An 18,382-nucleotide genomic window follows, 5' to 3' on the forward strand; every position below is an offset into this window, starting at 1 on the left:
CGGGTGTCTTCGGGTTCGGGTAATTTCGGATTACCCGAAGTCATTAAAAAAAAAAAATCTTTTTTTTTTCTGTCGTGAAAGAAAAAAAAACTTTCTATCTTCCTCTTCTTGTCTCTTTCTTCTTCTTCTCTCTTTTCAGCCAAAAATCCTAGATTTGTTTATCCATAACCACTACTTCAAAAATTAAATCTTTCAAATTCCCTACCAAATCTAATATCTATAGCAAATTGATTCATATTTATCTACCAACCTCACTTACTCTTCAAACTCCACAAACTATATTTTTTTCTTTTTGTAGATCTGCTTATCATGTTTCTAGTAAAATTGATCTGGGTAGTAAATGCCTAAGGTATATAAATAATTAATGTTTTCATACTTTGACATAAAACTAAGGTGGCAAAATGGTTTATGATGCACTAGTAAATGCCTAAGATATTGGGTTCAAACCCACTTAGATGCATTTTTGTATTTATTTCGGGTTAATTCGGATATCCGATCGGGTTCGGATATTACCCGAACCCGTTCGGATATCCGAATTTCAAAGAAACTAAATCCGATCGGGTATTTAGTACTATCCAAATCCGAACCGAACTGCCTATTTCGGGTCGGGTTCGGGTTCGGGTTTCGGATTCGGTTAAAATGCCCAGGCCTAGCTTTAACAAACAACTAGGTGATACCCCGTGCTACAGCACGGGATTATATATTTTGTTAGTTACTTTTTTGTAATTTGTATTTTTGTAATGTAGTTTTTTATTTTGACTTATTTTCTTTGTTTATATAGTGTTTATTTATATATTTGGAGTTATACAGTAAATTGGAAATCCTAATAGAGTAAGTAGTTTGTAGAATGTAGCTTTTCATGGAAACAGATACACAACAATATTGGATAATAGTTTTGTAGTAAAATGCATTTTGCTTGATAGGTGGCCGGTAATACACAACAAAATCAGCCGTAATAGCTCAATAATTTTGATCAAGCTAGGGATGCAATGGTTAATAACCAATTTTCATTGCATAAGTTGTNCTTTAACAAACAACTAGGTGATACCCCGTGCTACAGCACGGGATTATATATTTTGTTAGTTACTTTTTTGTAATTTGTATTTTTGTAATGTAGTTTTTTATTTTGACTTATTTTCTTTGTTTATATAGTGTTTATTTATATATTTGGAGTTATACAGTAAATTGGAAATCCTAATAGAGTAAGTAGTTTGTAGAATGTAGCTTTTCATGGAAACAGATACACAACAATATTGGATAATAGTTTTGTAGTAAAATGCATTTTGCTTGATAGGTGGCCGGTAATACACAACAAAATCAGCCGTAATAGCTCAATAATTTTGATCAAGCTAGGGATGCAATGGTTAATAACCAATTTTCATTGCATAAGTTGTATAAAACTCTAAATTTCAGAAATGTAAACTGATTGTTGCTGGAAAAAACAAAAAATTAATTGTTGTTGAATAAAATAACTCATAGTATATAAGAATGTAGTTTGGATATAGGAGAGTATAGCGTAAATCAATAACTTAATTAATGAAATAAATAATCCTTACAATCAAAACATAGTTTGAGCGAACGTATTAGAAAAGTAAAAAAGAAACAAAAATGATTATAATTAAAATTTTCTGCTTGTGTGTTTCCGTTTTTTGGTGTTATGAGCTCTGGTGAATGAGCAGTATTTATAGACTTATAAGAAGATCTTAGTGTTGTAGGTGAGTGATTAGCAATATATGAAATATGCGAGTAATATACTAATGATTAAGAATATGCAATATTGGTTTCCATTTGCTATTAATTATATGATTTCCGGTTTCCATATAATCTAAATCGAAGATGTAATTAAGATATTCTAGTTTCTATAATTTTAAAATATTGAATGTTGTTTGATTTGTTTAATTAGCATTGAAAGTCGAAATAATTTTGGGAACAAAGATATGGAAAGATTATCCTGATTTATGCTTTATTTAGGATACTATTATGGTTCTTAGAATCACAAAATATTCCTTTTTAAAGATTATTTGTTAAGATCGAATCTCGGTAATTAAGGAAATATCCAAATTTTTGGTAATTAAAATTTATAGTGTTCATTTAAATACCTTAAAAGAAAATGAAATCAGAGTGTTTGCCTATAACGAATAACTCTGTTTGAGATCTTAAATAACTAATCTTGAATGAAATAATATACTGGATCCGAAAAAGATTAATCTGGAGTACAAACAGATCCGCGGGTTTTTTTCCTACTATTGTCGGATATTTTAGGATCCGCGTCCCGACCCATAATTTTTTAAGTGATCGATCGAGGGTATAATGGTCATTTGTCAAAAACGAAACTATAGGTTAATTAGATTAAATTTTGTGATTCTCTAATCATTTTTAATAAAAAACCTACCAAAACCAAATCATGGTCCATTTTAAGTTTAGGGAGTCTTCTGCTTTAATAGTATAGATCGTTTAAAATTTTCTTACTATTGTTTAGAGTTTAAACCCGAATTTTGTAGTTACGATATATATTTGGTATATAGATTTATACAAATTTGGATTTTATATTGTGATTTTTTTTTTTCGGATATTCATAGAAAAACAATACCATCAATTTCGGAGAAAAAAAGAAAACATAGTAATTTTAACTTTGTAATCTTTTTATAGATGGACAAATTCGAGGAGGAGACAGTGTGATAGGAGAAGCTGGGTAGGGCTGCATAGTCATATTTTTAAAGCAGCGTACAGTTAAAAAATCTCATCATATTCATGTTTTCTGGAATTTGTGTTTGATGATTAAAATTGTTAAAAAAAAAAAACGTTAAAGTGTCACAAACACAGTTAGATTTAAACAGAATCGCAAAAGCAATATATAAACAAACCTTTTTTTAAGTAACATGAGATTTGAAAAAGAATTTATTAATAGAATCCTTTTTGTCTTCTCGAATATTTTACTAAAAAGAATTCATAAACTAATAAATATTGACAAGTAGAATTTCTTGTAGTAAAAATTTTAAAAACAGATAATTTGATGCGAAAACTTTTGTATAATACCGTATTTTATCATTTTTGTAAGCAATAATTTTCCGATTAGCTGGTTTAACTAATTATATTCTGTTAACTAATTCTAGCTGGTCATTATTAGTATAGAACATATACAACATACATATCATAGTTTCATGATTAGAGTGGTTACTGAATGAATTAAAGTTTTTTTTGGTTATACTCTCCAATTTCTTTTAAACATATCCAAACTCCAAAGCATACATGGATTTTGCAGAAACATTCCTCCACAATCTCCTGCAGAACACAATCTCCTGCAGAACAAAACACATGTCAACAACAAAATACAAACGTGATACTGACACAAAAAAAACAAATAGAATCCCAAATTCCTAAAACAAAATCTTCTACTAGGACGTACCAACCCTTCTAAATGTGACGCGAGCCGTACGTAACACAACCCACGTACAATCGATTTTTGGGGTACACACCTTAAAGACTTTTATTCCCCTCTTTATAAAAGCATCAATTCAATTCATCATCACATCCACTCTATTAATCATTTCTTTAATCTTGGGAGTGAGTGGGGAAGTAGGAACCATCGAGAGAGAGAGAGAGAGAGGAAAAAAAAGACAAAAATGGTGGAGAAATTGCTGGAGCCGGCGGAACTGGATCTGGGAAAGAAAGGGCGCGAGCCACCATGTAAGTTTTCTTTCTCATTCCAAATCCCAAGGTCGTGTCGTGTCGGTGATCTTTCTCATACTCGAACATATCTGCTTTTTTTTTTCTTTTTTTCTTTTTAATTCTGTTTGGAGTGGGTGTGAGGCAGCAGTACGGAAGATCGAACTGAAAGAAGACGTGTACAGGTTCGATCGTAAGGAGTACAGGTCTGCGATAAAGAGGACTAGCTCTGGCTCATGGAGACTTACTAAAGGTGCTGATGGGGTCATCGATACTGATTGGGTTATCGATTCTGAGTCGCTAACCGATTCTGAGAGAGCTAGCAATGGGATCGTGGCTGTGAGGACGCGTAAGTATTATCAAGTTGAAGGTGACGCTAGGGTTTTGACTCCTTGGGTTATGCACGAGCTCCATTTCACTTTCTTGAATAATCGGGTAACCAACAATTTTCAAATGCTTACCTTTCTTTCTGTTTCATTTGAATTTTTTTGCCAAATTGTTACAGAGTTTTTTTATTTTGCTGTAAAAGGCGGACTTAGTTAGGAGTCCCTATGTTATCTGTCACGTAAGTTATACGGGTGAACAAGAAGGTGGTCTTGATGAAGAACTCTCTCCGCCGTGTGAGGCCCCAAACACGGTGATCAGTGACAACAACTGTCCTCCTAATGCGCAGGTTTGATTTCCGACCAGAATTTCATGTTGACATATCTCTGCTAGAGAACTGTGCTCTGCTCTGTTATATGTTTCATTTTGTGGATACTTTGAATCTTAGTTAAACTCTTAACATGTGTTGCTGGACTTTTTAAAGATGATTTTGATGTCCTTTTCAGGGATTATTTATTACAGAGGAAGCAATAGATACGAACCGCAAGAAACCACCGCATACCTATCTCAAGAACATGATCGTAGGCATCATCCTCTTTCTGGCTCTCACTGGTTATATAATATCATCATCAGTCTCTTTAGATAACTCAAAGATAACAAATACCATTGCCCTCTGTGAGTCCTGTCGCTGCTTCAGTGACGTTCAAACGAACTCGAATTCGACCTCGTCCATTTCAGTCCAAACGGAAACAAACAGGGCCACATTTCTAATACGTCATTTCACAACTTTCCATTCCTTGTTCGTTTCACATCTGACGGTCTCTCCTCCGGCTAAGAAGGTCCATCAAGTGTTCTTGAATTTCCGGGGAGGGGAACTGCGCTACAATTTTGTCAGTCACCTCGGTGATGCCTTGGAGAGGCACAACATCAAGTTGTTCGTAGACACATACGAGCATCGAGGCAAAGACCTTAAAAATCTATTTGTAAGAATCGAAGAGTCGAGCATTGCACTCGCAATCTTCTCTACTAGGTTTGTATACTAATTCTTTCACGTACTTCTCAATCTCTACTTTAGAGGTATACTAGATTAGACATAAGACTCAAGAATCATAGTAACTTTCTTTGATATAGATATCCAGAATCTAGGTGGTGTATGGATGAGTTGGTGAAAATGAACAAACTTGCGGATCAAGGAAAGCTAAGTGTCATTCCAATATTCTACAAGGTGGAGGCAGGGGACGTTAAAACACCAACAGGTGGCAGTGAGTTTGGTAAAAATTTCTGGAGGCTCGCCGAAGCTTCTAGCGGAGATCAGATCATGAAATGGAAAGATGCCTTGGAGGGTATAGGCAATATGATGGGTTGTTCTGTAAAGGACTACAGGTATTGTCCACTCTGAACTAGTATATATATACTTTTTTATGTGCTCAAATGTATGAAAGGATGTTTGATGGATTGAAGTGTACAATTTTTTGGCAGCGTTGAATCCGATTCTATCAAGGAAATCGTTAAGGAGGTGCAGAGAGTTATAGAATTAATTGGACTTGAGGAAGAAGTTAGGTCGCCATATGATTATATTTTCCGATTTAAGAGAAGCAAATCAGCAAAACCAAATGTTGTGACGTAATCAAGGGAAGTGTAGTAGTAGAATATGAGCCCTCTTCTACTTCTTTTTTGTTTATTTATTTTTGATGCGGTTTCTTGTGAGAAATTAGTATGTAAGCCTCGAAGGTCTGTCTTGATAGAAAAATTCATGAATTCTCCTTGAACCCTTAAAGTTTAGTTAAGAAGAAGGGTACTGAAACATCTATATATAATAGCAAACCCACTTTTTTGTGTCAACTTTTAATCCAACGGATGAGATTAGTTCCAGTTTTAATCCAACGGTTTAAAATTATTAATTGTGTCTTTTCGTCGCACCCCCATCTTTCAAAAATCACACCTTTTAGTCTTTGCATCTCTTTGTTGTACTTCCTGGTTTCAAATATTACATCCATTAATTTTTACACCTTTTAAATCACACCTCTTAGTCTTTGCATCTCTTTGTTGTACCTCCTAGTTTCAAAAATCATATCCATTAATTTTTACACCTTTTAAATCACACCTCTTAGTCTTTGCATCTCTTTGTTGTACCTCCTGGTTTCAAAAATCACATCCATTAATTTTTACACCTTTTAAATCACACCTCCTTAGTCTTTGCATCTCTTTGTTGTACCTCCTGGTTTCAAAAATCACATCCATTAATTTTTACACCTTTTAAATCACACCTCCTTAGTCTTTGCATCTCTTTGTTGTACCTCCTGGTTTCAAAAATCACATCCATTAATTTTTACACCTTTTAAATCACACCTCCTTAGTCTTTGCATCTCTTTGTTGTACCTCCTGGTTTCAAAAATCACATCCATTAATTTTTACACCTTTTAAATCACACCTCCTTAGTCTTTGCATCTCTTTGTTGTACCTCCTGGTTTCAAAAATCACATCCATTAATTTTTACACCTTTTAAATCACACCTCCTTAGTCTTTGCATCTCTTTGTTGTACCTCCTGGTTTCAAAAATCACATCCATTAATTTTTACACCTTTTAAATCACACCTCCTTAGTCTTTGCATCTCTTTGTTGTACCTCCTGGTTTCAAAAATCACATCCATTAATTTTTACACCTTTTAAATCACACCTCCTTAGTCTTTGCATCTCTTTGTTGTACCTCCTGGTTTCAAAAATCACATCCATTAATTTTTACACCTTTTAAATCACACCTCCTTAGTCTTTGCATCTCTTTGTTGTACCTCCTGGTTTCAAAAATCACATCCATTAATTTTTACACCTTTTAAATCACACCTCCTTAGTCTTTGCATCTCTTTGTTGTACCTCCTGGTTTCAAAAATCACATCCATTAATTTTTACACCTTTTAAATCACACCTCCTTAGTCTTTGCATCTCTTTGTTGTACCTCCTGGTTTCAAAAATCACATCTATTAATTTTTACACCTTTTAAATCACACCTCTTAGTCTTTGCATCTCTTTGTTGTACCTCCTGGTTTCCAAAATCACATCCATTAATTTTTACACCTTTTAAATCACACCTCCTTAGTCTTTGCATCTCTTTGTTGTACCTCCTGGTTTCAAAAATCACATCCATTAATTTTTACACCTTTTAAATCACACCTCCTAATCTTTGCATCTCTTTGTTGTACCTCCTGGTTTCAAAAATCACATCCATTAATTTTTCCACCTTTTAAATCACACCTCTTAGTCTTTGCATCTCTTTGTTGTACCTCCTGGTTTCAAAAATCACATCCATTAATTTTTACACCTTTTAAATCACACCTCTTAGTCTTTGCATCCCTTTGTTGTACCTCCTGGTTTCAAAAATCACATCCATTAATTTTTACACCTTTTAATTTCACACCTCTATGTGTTACATCTCTTTGTTGTACCTCCATGTTTCACATCTATTAATTTTTACACATTTACATTTCACACCTCTATGTCTTACACCTCTTTGTTTATTATATATAAACTTTTCTTGACTACATAAACAAGTTTCGAAAAATTATTTTCTGAGTACTAAAGAATTGTATTATTGAAGTGTTTTTTAACTTTCAAGCATCAATCTCTAATTCAAGGTAATTTAATATTTTTGCTGCGAATGACCTGTAGTGTTTCTCGGTTAGATTATTATTACTGTTAGTCGACACTATTAAGTTCATACATTAATCTTAGTTTTGTTAACTTTTAGTCTCTTCAAAAATTTTAGCCTTTCCCGTTTTCATGTTTTTGCATGGCTAATGTTATTAAGTACGTGTGCCATATTTTTTGCATGGCTAATGTTTTTGATTCTCAATGTGCAGATTTTATTTTTTGACTTTCTGGAAAAACCAAAACCAAGATACGAGAGGCATGATGATATGCAGTGATGCTAGAGCTACAGATAAGCCAAAATTTTTTAACAAACATGGTATAATTATAATTTTATATATGTTCTTATTTTAACCTATTTATTTTTTCTAACAAACATGGTATAAATGTTAAATTTTTTTTTGTTTGTAGGATGTCCATTAGATGTTCATGATCCAGGTTAGTTTACATTTTTTGTAAATAAAGTTTTTAAAATTTTTAGTTGAATTATAATTTCTTATACTTTCTGGGTATCAAACATTTTGATAATATATAGAAATATTACAAATGAGCATGGAAATAGAGTGCCGAAGAAAAAGCCAGACATACTTGTGACAACACAAAATTAAATTCTAGAAAGCGTAAGCACGACCAAATGACAAGTCAAGTTAGAAAGAAAAGATCTACTAAAGGTAACTTATTTAGTCTTTGATGACTTTCTAATCTGTATATACAACTTTTTAAAAACATAATGTATAACAGTCACTTTTAGAGTGATCTGGAATCTGCCAAAAAAAAGAAAATGCAAGAAATTTATAAAATTAGTGTTTAACCTAAAGAAGAGAACATTAAAAGGTGAGATATTATTATCACCTGTTTCACCACATCGACTTCGTTTTCGCTGTGTTTATTGAAAAACATGATGGTACCGATTCATAGACATAAGTGGGAAATCAAATAGAGGGAGATGCAGCCTGGAAGGAGAGCAGCCGACACGGTGGAATGGGATGGATTGGGAGAGACCAACATAAAATCCTCTGTTCTATATTTTATTAATTTTCTGAACTTTTGTAGTTTAATTGAATTGCTTTGATTGAATAGCTGATGAGTGTACAAGTTTTGTCTATATGCATTCTTAGTCTGTTACGTCTTGATTTTTTTTCTTTTCCAAAGAGGAATATGTGATTTGAAGCAAATATTACAAATCCATGTATCAAATGTGTTAGTAGGAAATAAGGCAATCAAGATTAACCCATTAAAAGGGAGGAAAGAAGGGGGTCTTTTGAGGGAAAACGTGAGACCAACATGCATGTAACTGTGGAAAGCATTATAGCCAAATATATATCTCTAAAAGTTGTAGCTGAAGAATGTGAGTTACTCTATACTAACCAATTAGGTTTGATTGGTCGGTCATATAAAACTCGGTTTTGTACATATCTAAAAGTGAGAGAAAAAAACATCCACAAGCATAAGTGAAATTTTATATATGGTTAAAAGTAATGTTCATAGTAAATCAAGCTCTAAAAAAGGCTCACTTTTGTGTGTGACAACCTAAAATATAATAACATTGAAATGAATTTTTGGCTTTTTAATCAGTTGAAAGCAATAGCAAGAAGTGAAAATGATCAAATTGATTGAGAAAATAAAGAATTTAGGATGAATTACAAATGTTAAATTTCAATTTAGAATTTTACCTCCCCGGCAACGCACGGGTCGCTTTCCTAGTGATTACAAAAGCAAAACAAAGCTTTGATTAAAAGAAGCGTATGTAAGCCTGCAAGTCCTAATCGCATAACATTTACACGTTCTGTTCAAGCCACTTGTTAGTGTAGCCCTCTTGGTTTGGTCAATTCCATGCATTACTCTCTACCTCTCTAACTAAACTAAGATCTTTGAATATTTTATTCCTATTTGAAGATCTGTTTCATTAAGATATTCAGAGATCAACTAGGATATATTGAATATACTGAGAAAGATTACATCTTTATGATCACCCCATTCCGCTGCTTTGAATAGCTCTTCGTCTCTGATCTGCTTCGACTCTGGTTGCTTCGGAGCATCGATTTTCATTGTCGTTCAAACTTTTTTTCCAAGTTAGAAGATAAATTCGGAAAGTTTATACACAACGACGAGACCTAAGTTAAGTGTGATTTATAAAAATTTAAAGAACTGAATCTGAGCAGAAAAATTAAAAACCAATGGGTTCTCATAGTGGGCTTGTTTAATGGCCCTTTTACACATTTGTTTTTCATTGGTCATAATTAAGTAATAATTTATTGCTTTAAGAAACAATCATTTTACATTTTTCTTAAATTCTTAATTGTTTTAAGTTAAAAAAAAAAAAAAAAAAGATATACAAATTTGGAATTTGTTATATGATTTTTTATATTTATTTTTTGGTTATTCATAGAAAAATAATACCATTATTATTTGGGAGCAAAAAGAAAACATTGTAATCTTTTTATAGATGGACAAATACGAGGAGGATACAGTGGTCAGTGAGATAGGAGTACTATAGGAGAAGCTGAAGCAGGGAAAAAACAACCTTTCTCTCTCTCTAAATATGCTCTCGCTTCTTTCTACAAACAAAACCGCCGCCGCCTAGGGTTTTCGGCTCCGGTGGCTTTCTTAGCACCGGAGCTGGATCTTCCTCTTTAATTAGTTGTTTTCTTTTCTGTTGCGGTTCATCCATCTCAATTTTTCTTTCAACGGCCTCAGATCTAGATTTTCAGATCTAGAAATCTTTAACCTCAAACCTTCTCAACCGTGGGTTCAGCTACTTGTCTCTGTATTCTTCGTCAAGTTTCGCTTCAGATCTGGCCGTTTTCAAGGCAGAGGCAGTCTCCAAACGTTTCTACACCGCCTGAAGAAATTTCACCATCGTAGATCTAGATCTCCTTCCTGCTTCCAAGAGTCACTCATCCTGAAGAGTTTCTAGGCTTTGTTTGTTGTCTTACCGCCTCTGGTAGTTCATATGGAGCAACATAAAGAGGACGCATGGCACTCTCATTCGGTTTTAACCCTAGGTAAAGGAGAATCTTGTATTATAACCCGTTTGTGTGCTTTTCTTGTCTCAGATCTGGTTTTAATTTCAAAGGTTAAGGTTTTATGTTTTTGTTTTTGGATTTCTGGAATCTGTTCCGGAAAGTAGTTGAATGAATGTTTCTTTATCTAGGTTTTTTCCCCTTAGTTTTACCTTGTTTGGTATTAGCCTCCGGGAGTGTTCTCTTACTCGCCGGCTTAAGTCTCTGGAAAGAATGGTTTTCCTTGCCGGCTGTTTGTAATTTACCTTGGATATTATCAATGAAAATCAAATCCTTCAGACGAAAAAAAAAAAAAAAGGAGAAGCTGAAGCAGGATACGCTGCATGTGCATAGTGCATAGTCATATTTTAAAAACCCAGCGCACTATTTAAGAATCTCATCAGATTCATGTTATTCTGAAATTTGTGTTAAATAAATTAATATTTGTATTAACAAAAAAAAAATGTCAAAGTGTCACAAACACTAGATTGTAACAGAATCACAAAAGCAATGATAACAATTAACAAACCTTTTTAAGTAACATGAGAATTGAAAAAAGAATTAACTAATAAGAATTATTTTTTCTTCTCGATATACATTATTCTATAAACTAGTAAATAATGACAAATAGATTTTTTCGTAGCAAAAAAATAAAATCAAATAATTTGGCACGAAAAAATTTGTATTGTATCACGTTTTGCAAGCAAAATATTTTTCCGGATTAGCTGGTTTACATTAATCATATTCTATTAAAACAAAATTGGTCATTAGTACAGGAAATATACAACATATCATATATATTGGGAGTTTCATAGTTAAAGTGGTTACTGAACGAGTTCAAGTTTTTGTTTTTTTTTGGGTTATACACTCAAATTTATCCTAAACTGAGCATATCCAAAGCAAACATGGATTTTGCAGAAACATTCCAACCGACATCTCAAAAACGACATGTCAACGACAGAATACAAAGGTGACACGTGATGCCAGTTAAGCACATCAAATTTTAAAACCGAATCAGTTCTTGTTATTTGAAGAAAAATCCAATAAAAAAAAAAGAAGAAACCAATGGGTTCTCGCATTATAATTACTTTTATTTTAACAAGTTGTGTCTCTTCCGTGTAATTCATTTAAGCAGATGATCATATTTTATTGATAAGAAAAAAAAACAAATAGATTCTCAAAATCCTGAAAAAATCTTATACACGTACAAACCTCTCGATGTGACACACTTTTGTTGACTTTTTTCCCTCTATTTTATTACAGTACTTTGATAGGGAGAGAAATCATACTTGAGAACATGTCTTCATTCAAGTTTAATCGACATGTAAACCGAGTCTAAAGCTAAATCAACATTAACCAGTATAGCTAAACCAAGATATCTAAACTCTAATATACAAATATATATTTTTTTTTGGTAAAAGAACTCTCTAATATATTTCTCTATATATTATCATCGATTCAATTCATTGTCACATTCACTATTCAGCATTTCTTTAATTTTGGGAGTGAGTGGGAAGTAGTAGGAACATCGACATAGGGAAAGAGAGAGGAAAAGAAAACACAAAAATGGTGGAGAGCTTGCTGAAGACGCCGGAACAGGATCTGGGGAAGAAAGGGCGCGTCACACGTAAGTTTTCTCATTCTAAATCCCAAGGTCGTTTCGTGTCGTGTCCGTGATCTTTCTTTCTCATAATCGATCATTTTTTTTTTTTTTTTCTAATTCTGTTTGGAGTGGTGTGACTTGTGTGTGAGGCAGCAGCAACACGGAAGATCGAATTGAAAGAAGCAGTGTACAAGTTCGATCGAAAGGGGTACAGGTCTGTGAAAAAGAAGACTAGCTCTGGCTCATGGAGACTTACTACCGGACCCGGTGCTGATAAAGTCATCGATGCTGATTGGCTTACCGATTCTAATTGGCTAACCGATGGTGAGAAAGTTAGCAAAGGGATCGCGGTTTTGAGGACGCGTCAGTATTATCAAGGTGATGCAGTTGCTAGAGTTTTGACTCCTTGGATTATGTACGAGCTCCATGTCGCTTTCTTGAATCCTGATCAGGTAACCAACTATACTAATTTCAAATGCTTCAATTGGCGGCACCTTTCTTTCTGTTTCCATTTAATGATTTTTTTGTTTGCTGTCAAATCAAAGGTGGACTTTGTTAGGAGGACCTATGTTATCTGTAACGTAAGTTATACGGGTGAACAAGGAGGAGACGTCCACAAAGCTGGTCCTGATGAAGAACTCTCTCCGCCGTGTGAGGAGGTATTGGCCCCAACCACGGTGTTCACTGACAACAACTGTCCTAATGCGCAGGTTTTGACTAATTTGCTCTGTTATATGTTTCATTTAGCTCTAACATGTGTTGGTTGGACTTTTAAAGATGATATTGATTTCCTTTTCAGGGCTTATTTATTACAGAGGAAGCTATAGATAGGAACCGCAAGAAACCACCGCATACCTATCTCAACAACTTGATCCTAGGCATCATCCTCTTGCTGGCTCTCACTGGCAAAATCATATCATCATCAGTCTCTCTAGAAAACTCAAAGGTAACAAATACCAGTGGCCTCTGTGAGTCCTGTCGCTGTTTCAATCAAGCGAACTCGAATTCGTCCTCGTCCATTTCAGGCCAAACGGAAACAAACAGGGCCACATTTCTAATTCATCATTTCACAAGTTTCCATTCCTTGTTCATGTCATATATGACGGTGTCTCCAGCTAAGAAGGTCCATCAAGTGTTCTTGAACTTCCGGGGAGAGGAACTGCGCTACAACTTTGTCAGCCACCTCGGTGATGCTTTCGAGAGGCACAACATCAAGTTGTTCGTAGACAAATACGAGCAGCGAGGCAAAGACCTTAAAAATCTATTTGTAAGAATCGAAGAGTCGAGCATTGCACTCGCAATCTTCTCTACTAGGTTTGTATACTATTCTTTCACGTAGTTTATAATCTCTACTTTAGAGGTATACTAGATTAGACATAAGACTCAAGAATCATAGTAACTTTCTTTGATATAGATATCCAGAATCTAGGTGGTGTATGGATGAGTTGGTTAAGATGAACAAACTTGCGGATCTAGGAAAGCTCAGAGTCATTCCAATATTCTACAAGGTGGAGGCAGGAGACGTTAGAAAACAAACAGGTGACAGTGAGTTCGGTAAAAATTTCTGGAGGCTAGCCGAAGCTTCTAGTGGAGATCAGATCAAGAAATGGAAAGAAGCCTTGGAGGGTATTACCAATAAGATGGGTTTGTCTTTAGGAGACAACAGGTATTTTCCAGTGTCCACTCTCAACTATATATTTGTCTTATGTGCTCAAATTATGAAATGTATGGAAGGATGTTTGATGGATACAATTTTTGGCAGCGTTGAGTCCGATTCTGTCAAGGAAATCGTTGAGGGGGTGCAGAGAGTTATAGAATTAATTGGACTCGAGGAAGAAGTTAGGTCGCCCATATGATTGAATTCTCCTATTTCAAGAGGAGCAAATCAGCAACCAAATGTTGTCACGTAATTAGGGGAGGTGACAACATTTGAGCCCTCTTTTACTTTTTTTGTTTTGTTTATTTTTGGCGGTTTCTTGTGAGAAATATCAGAACATGGATAAAGGTCTTGATAGGAAAATTCATTAATTCTCCTTGAACCCTTAAAAGTTAAAACTTAAGAAGAAGAGTACTGAGACATAATTACAAAAACAGAACAAAGCTTTTGATTAGAATGTAAGCCTGCGAGGCGGTCTTGATCAGACGCCTCCTAATCGCATCACATTTACACGTTTTGCTCAAGCTACTTCTCAGTCTAGCCCTCTTGGTTTGGTCCAATTCCATGCATCACTCCACCTCTCTTAACTAACCTAAGATCTTTGAACATTTTCTATTATTTAAATATCTGTTTCATTAATTTATAAAAATGCATTAAAAACTTAAGAAAAACAAGAAAAAAAAAATACCTAGAAAATATTTCTTATAGAAATTGAGAAAGTACTTAACATCATCATAATGTTCCTCAACCATACACAAATCCAAGTATCCAACAGTGACTAATTCATAAAACAACTGCTTACTAAAAGTAATTATAGAAGATAGTTACTGACATCATTATTTTTACTCTACTAATTAAAACGTTAATGGATCACTTCATGAAACATTGAGCCATCTTAGCATAATCTCCAAACCCATGGCCACCTCCTGACTTGTCATCTTCTTTCTTAGACGCCGGTGCTCCAGCTGCACCACCGTGGCTTCCCCCGGTTGCAACACCACCGTGGCTTCCACCGGTGCCACCAGTACCGTGGCTTCCACCGCCGGATGAGTGAGAGTGGGAAGTTTCGTACTTGTGGAGATATTGTTCCGCCTTTTCGAGGTACTGACCAACACCGCTCTTTTCATCGAGCTTGCCGTATCTAGAAGCGGCGTCAAGGATATCAGCGGTGGCTCCGGCGACTTTTGCTTTGTCGAGCTTGTCTGACTCGTTACGAGCAGCGGCTTGAGCAGCTTCGGCCACGATCTTGGCACTAGCCATGAGCTCAGCGTTGGAAGCTGGCCTATGTGCTGTTGGATCGGTGTTGGAAACCGGTTTATGTGTTGTTGGCTCGGTGTGATCTGGTTTGTTCTTGTTGTGGTTCGGCTCCGGATCCGAGCTCTCCGGTTTCTTGTCGGAGAACTTCTTCTTTACTTGATCGGTGAAGAAATCCATGTTTGATGTTTTTTATGTCTCAAAGAAAAAAGTTTTTTCTTGTCTTGAAATTGGAAAATGTACAATAACAAAGTTATGCGTTGGGTATTTATTGATAAATTCAGAAAATTAGTGTTTTATTTATTTCTTTGTCCACTAGTTTTTTTGTTTGTTCCCTTTATCTTTATCCACTAGATAATGGGATATTTATAGTCACGCTTCTAACGCCATAGATCTACTTTTAATGGTGTGAATTATACGGCTCTTTTTTGTTTTTCTTGGTGTATTTTGTTACATTAATGCTTTGTTACACTTTGACCATTTCGTACAAGCTCGACCCTCAGAACCGGTCTTGGTAAAATTTGATTCTAGAACATTTTTTTTTTTTTGGTAGAATTGATTATAGACCATTGATGAATTTTCTTTGATTGTTGATCATAAATGTAGAGTACATAAATGCTAGTATAATCTTGGATTCTTGATCATAAATGTAGAGTACATAGAGCAAACACTACACTTAAATTATCGATTGGTTGAAGCTTTGATGAGTGGCACGGATAAAAGGGTCCTGATGCCACCTAACCTCAAAGTCCTCAACTCTTCACCATTCTATGATTTTGTCGGCAGAGTAATTAAACTATTTAAATAGTAGCGTACGTTAGATGAATTTTGGATAGGCTTATCAGTGGAGAAGCAAGCCCTTAAGGGCACATCAATAGCCCACATATAGATATATTTGAGCCCAGCTTTGTGTGAATCATTTCAATTTCTATTGAAATGATGTCGTGGGTGAATCAGAAAAGGATGTGGTGAAGATGACCACACTTTGTTAATGATTTTTTTTTTGTCAGCAAGATGACCACATTATTATGACAGAACACAAGTGAACAAAAAAAATCTAAGACCAATAAGAAGAAGAAACTGAAACTGGTATAAATTTGTATATGGTGAAACTTATTATATATGTGAAATAAAAGAGTGGAACTTAAAAGTAAGTATGGAGAAGATAAGAGAAATCAACAGGAGGTGAAATATCAAAGGCGTGGCATGAGAACACAGATCCTCTGGTTTCTTTACATTCCTATTTGAAATCATTGAGTTTGTGTTCTCAGGTCACCCCTTTGAATCTCCCCTGTTCCATTTATTTCACCTTACTAACTCTTTGATTCATACTCTTAATTTTGTGCTTTTGATTGTGTTATACCATTAGATTTGCGTCTGAAACAGACACAACTTATTCCATTAAGCATATTCTAAAACACTTGCAAAACTAAATAAAAATTCATGTTTTGATTTAACAATGAAACTAGTTGATAAATATTAAAACCAAAAAAATGTAAATTTAGAAATTAATTAATAGTTTCATACCATAATATTTTTATTTTACTCTAAAAAAAAGAGCATTAGATATTTAATTTTGAAGTTCAATCAATAGTCATAAATCCCAATCAAGTTTGGTTGTAAAGTCATAAATCAAGTTTGGTTCCAAAGTCTTTGAAAACAATGACTTCATAATAACTCAAAACTCTTCTAAACCCCAAAAAAGAAACCAAACCAAACTAAAACTCATAAATAAAAACGTTGACTTTTTTGACTAACGACCATCCTCCGCCGCGTCAGCCACCGTCATCATGATCGCCGCCGTTTACTCTCTCTTCTTCTTCTTCTTCCTCTTCATCTTCACCTCCTCATCTGTTTATTCAAAACCCACGATCTCATTCTCTCCCCAAACCTTAAACCGATCCGGCGACACAGTCGTGATCAAATGGTCCGGCGTCGAGTCACCGTCCGATCTCGATTGGTTAGGAATCTACTCACCGCCGGAATCTCGTCACGATCACTTCATCGGCTACAAATTCTTATCCGATTCGCCCGATTGGCAATCCGGGTCGGGTTCGATTTCACTTCCCTTAACCAATCTCAGATCAAATTACTCTTTCCGGATCTTTCACTGGACCCAATCCGAGATCAACCCGAAACACCTAGACCATGATCACAACCCGTTACCCGGAACCCGCCATCTTTTAACCGAATCAAACCAATTAAATTTCCGGTTCTCCGCTAACCGACCGGAGCAGATTCATTTGGGCTACACAGATAATACCAACGAGATGAGAGTGATGTTTGTAACCGGAGATGGAGAGGAACGAGAAGCTCGATACGGTGAGGTTAAGGACAAGCTCGATAACATCGCGGTGGCGCGTGGAGTTAGGTACGAGAGAGAACATATGTGTCACGCGCCGGCGAATTCGACAATCGGATGGAGAGATCCAGGTTGGACCTTTGACGCTGTGATGAAGGATCTGAAACAAGGGATTAACTACTTTTATCAGGTAAAAAAATCGAATCTTTAAGTGTTGTTTCGAATCAAAAGATTGAGTTTTTGAATTGATTAAATCAGGTTGGGAGTGATTTGAAAGGATGGAGTGAAGTCTATAGCTTTGTTTCAAGAAACGAGAGCTCAGAAGAAACGTTAGCTTTCATGTTTGGAGATATGGGATGTTCAACACCTTACAGAACATTCATTCGTGGTGAAGATGAGAGTTTATCAACTGTGAAGTGGATTCTAAGAGACATTGAAGCTTTAGGTGAGGATAAGGCAGCGGTTGTATCTCACATTGGAGATATAAGTTATGCGAAAGGTTACTCGTGGATTTGGGATGAGTTCTTTGCTCAGATTGAGCCTATTGCTTCTAGAGTACCATACCATGTTTGTATTGGTAACCATGAGTATGATTGGCCTAACCAGCCTTGGAAACCAGATTGGTCAGCTTATATCTATGGTAAAGATAGTGGTGGTGAATGTGGTGTACCGTATAGTGTTAAGTTCAACATGCCTGGTAATTCATCTGAAGCCACGGGTATGGTTCAGGGACCTTCTCATACTCGGAACCTTTACTATTCTTATGATATGGGTTCGGTTCATTTCGTTTATATTTCGACGGAGACTGAGTTTCTTAAAGGAGGGAAGCAGTATAGCTTTTTGAAGAGTGATCTAGAGTCTGTGAATAGGAGCAAGACACCGTTTGTTGTGTTACAAGGGCATAGACCGATGTACACTACGAGTAGGAAGAT

The 18,382-nt window shown here is 35.3% G+C and overlaps 4 protein-coding genes across 7 annotated transcripts; 3 read left to right on the forward strand and 1 right to left on the reverse strand.

Moving 5' to 3' along the window:
• On the forward strand, positions 3,526 to 5,832 carry LOC104710256. Of its 2 annotated transcripts, none has more exons than XM_010426828.1 (6): positions 3,526 to 3,687; positions 3,815 to 4,101; positions 4,196 to 4,339; positions 4,497 to 5,020; positions 5,122 to 5,373; positions 5,470 to 5,832. In XM_010426828.1, exons 1-6 carry the CDS (start codon positions 3,624 to 3,626, stop codon positions 5,615 to 5,617), a joined length of 1,419 nt encoding a protein of 472 aa, XP_010425130.1. In that variant the 5' UTR covers positions 3,526 to 3,623; the 3' UTR covers positions 5,618 to 5,832. The 2 variants fall into 2 exon arrangements, with proteins under 2 accessions (XP_010425130.1, XP_010425132.1); XM_010426830.2 differs by having other exon boundaries at positions 3,533 to 3,687; positions 3,852 to 4,101.
• LOC104710258 (protein PHLOEM PROTEIN 2-LIKE A5-like) lies at positions 11,934 to 14,509 on the forward strand. 3 transcript variants are annotated; one of them, XM_010426832.1, is made up of 6 exons: positions 11,934 to 12,261; positions 12,391 to 12,689; positions 12,783 to 12,947; positions 13,037 to 13,551; positions 13,652 to 13,903; positions 14,000 to 14,509. In XM_010426832.1, the coding sequence occupies exons 1-6, from the start codon at positions 12,201 to 12,203 to the stop codon at positions 14,091 to 14,093; spliced, it is 1,386 nt and encodes a 461-aa protein (XP_010425134.1). In that variant the 5' UTR covers positions 11,934 to 12,200; the 3' UTR covers positions 14,094 to 14,509. The 3 variants fall into 3 exon arrangements, with proteins under 3 accessions (XP_010425134.1, XP_010425135.1, XP_019084774.1); XM_010426833.1 differs by having other exon boundaries at positions 12,394 to 12,689; XM_019229229.1 differs by lacking the exons at positions 11,934 to 12,261; positions 12,391 to 12,689; positions 12,783 to 12,947 and having other exon boundaries at positions 13,102 to 13,183; positions 13,263 to 13,551.
• Positions 14,580 to 15,470, reverse strand: LOC104710257 (nodulin-related protein 1-like). Its single transcript, XM_010426831.2, has one exon. It carries the CDS (start codon positions 15,326 to 15,328, stop codon positions 14,765 to 14,767), a length of 564 nt encoding a protein of 187 aa, XP_010425133.1. The 5' UTR covers positions 15,329 to 15,470; the 3' UTR covers positions 14,580 to 14,764.
• Positions 16,784 to 18,382, forward strand: LOC104710259 (probable inactive purple acid phosphatase 9; the record flags this gene model as incomplete). The annotated part of the gene is given in 2 exon segments (XM_010426834.2): positions 16,784 to 17,640; positions 17,709 to 18,382. Coding segments are annotated over 2 exon segments (1,376 nt in total), but the record flags the coding sequence as incomplete, so codon positions are not given.

Source organism: Camelina sativa, chromosome 9, assembly GCF_000633955.1.
Source record: "Camelina sativa cultivar DH55 chromosome 9, Cs, whole genome shotgun sequence".
Taxonomy (NCBI): Eukaryota; Viridiplantae; Streptophyta; class Magnoliopsida; order Brassicales; family Brassicaceae; genus Camelina; species Camelina sativa.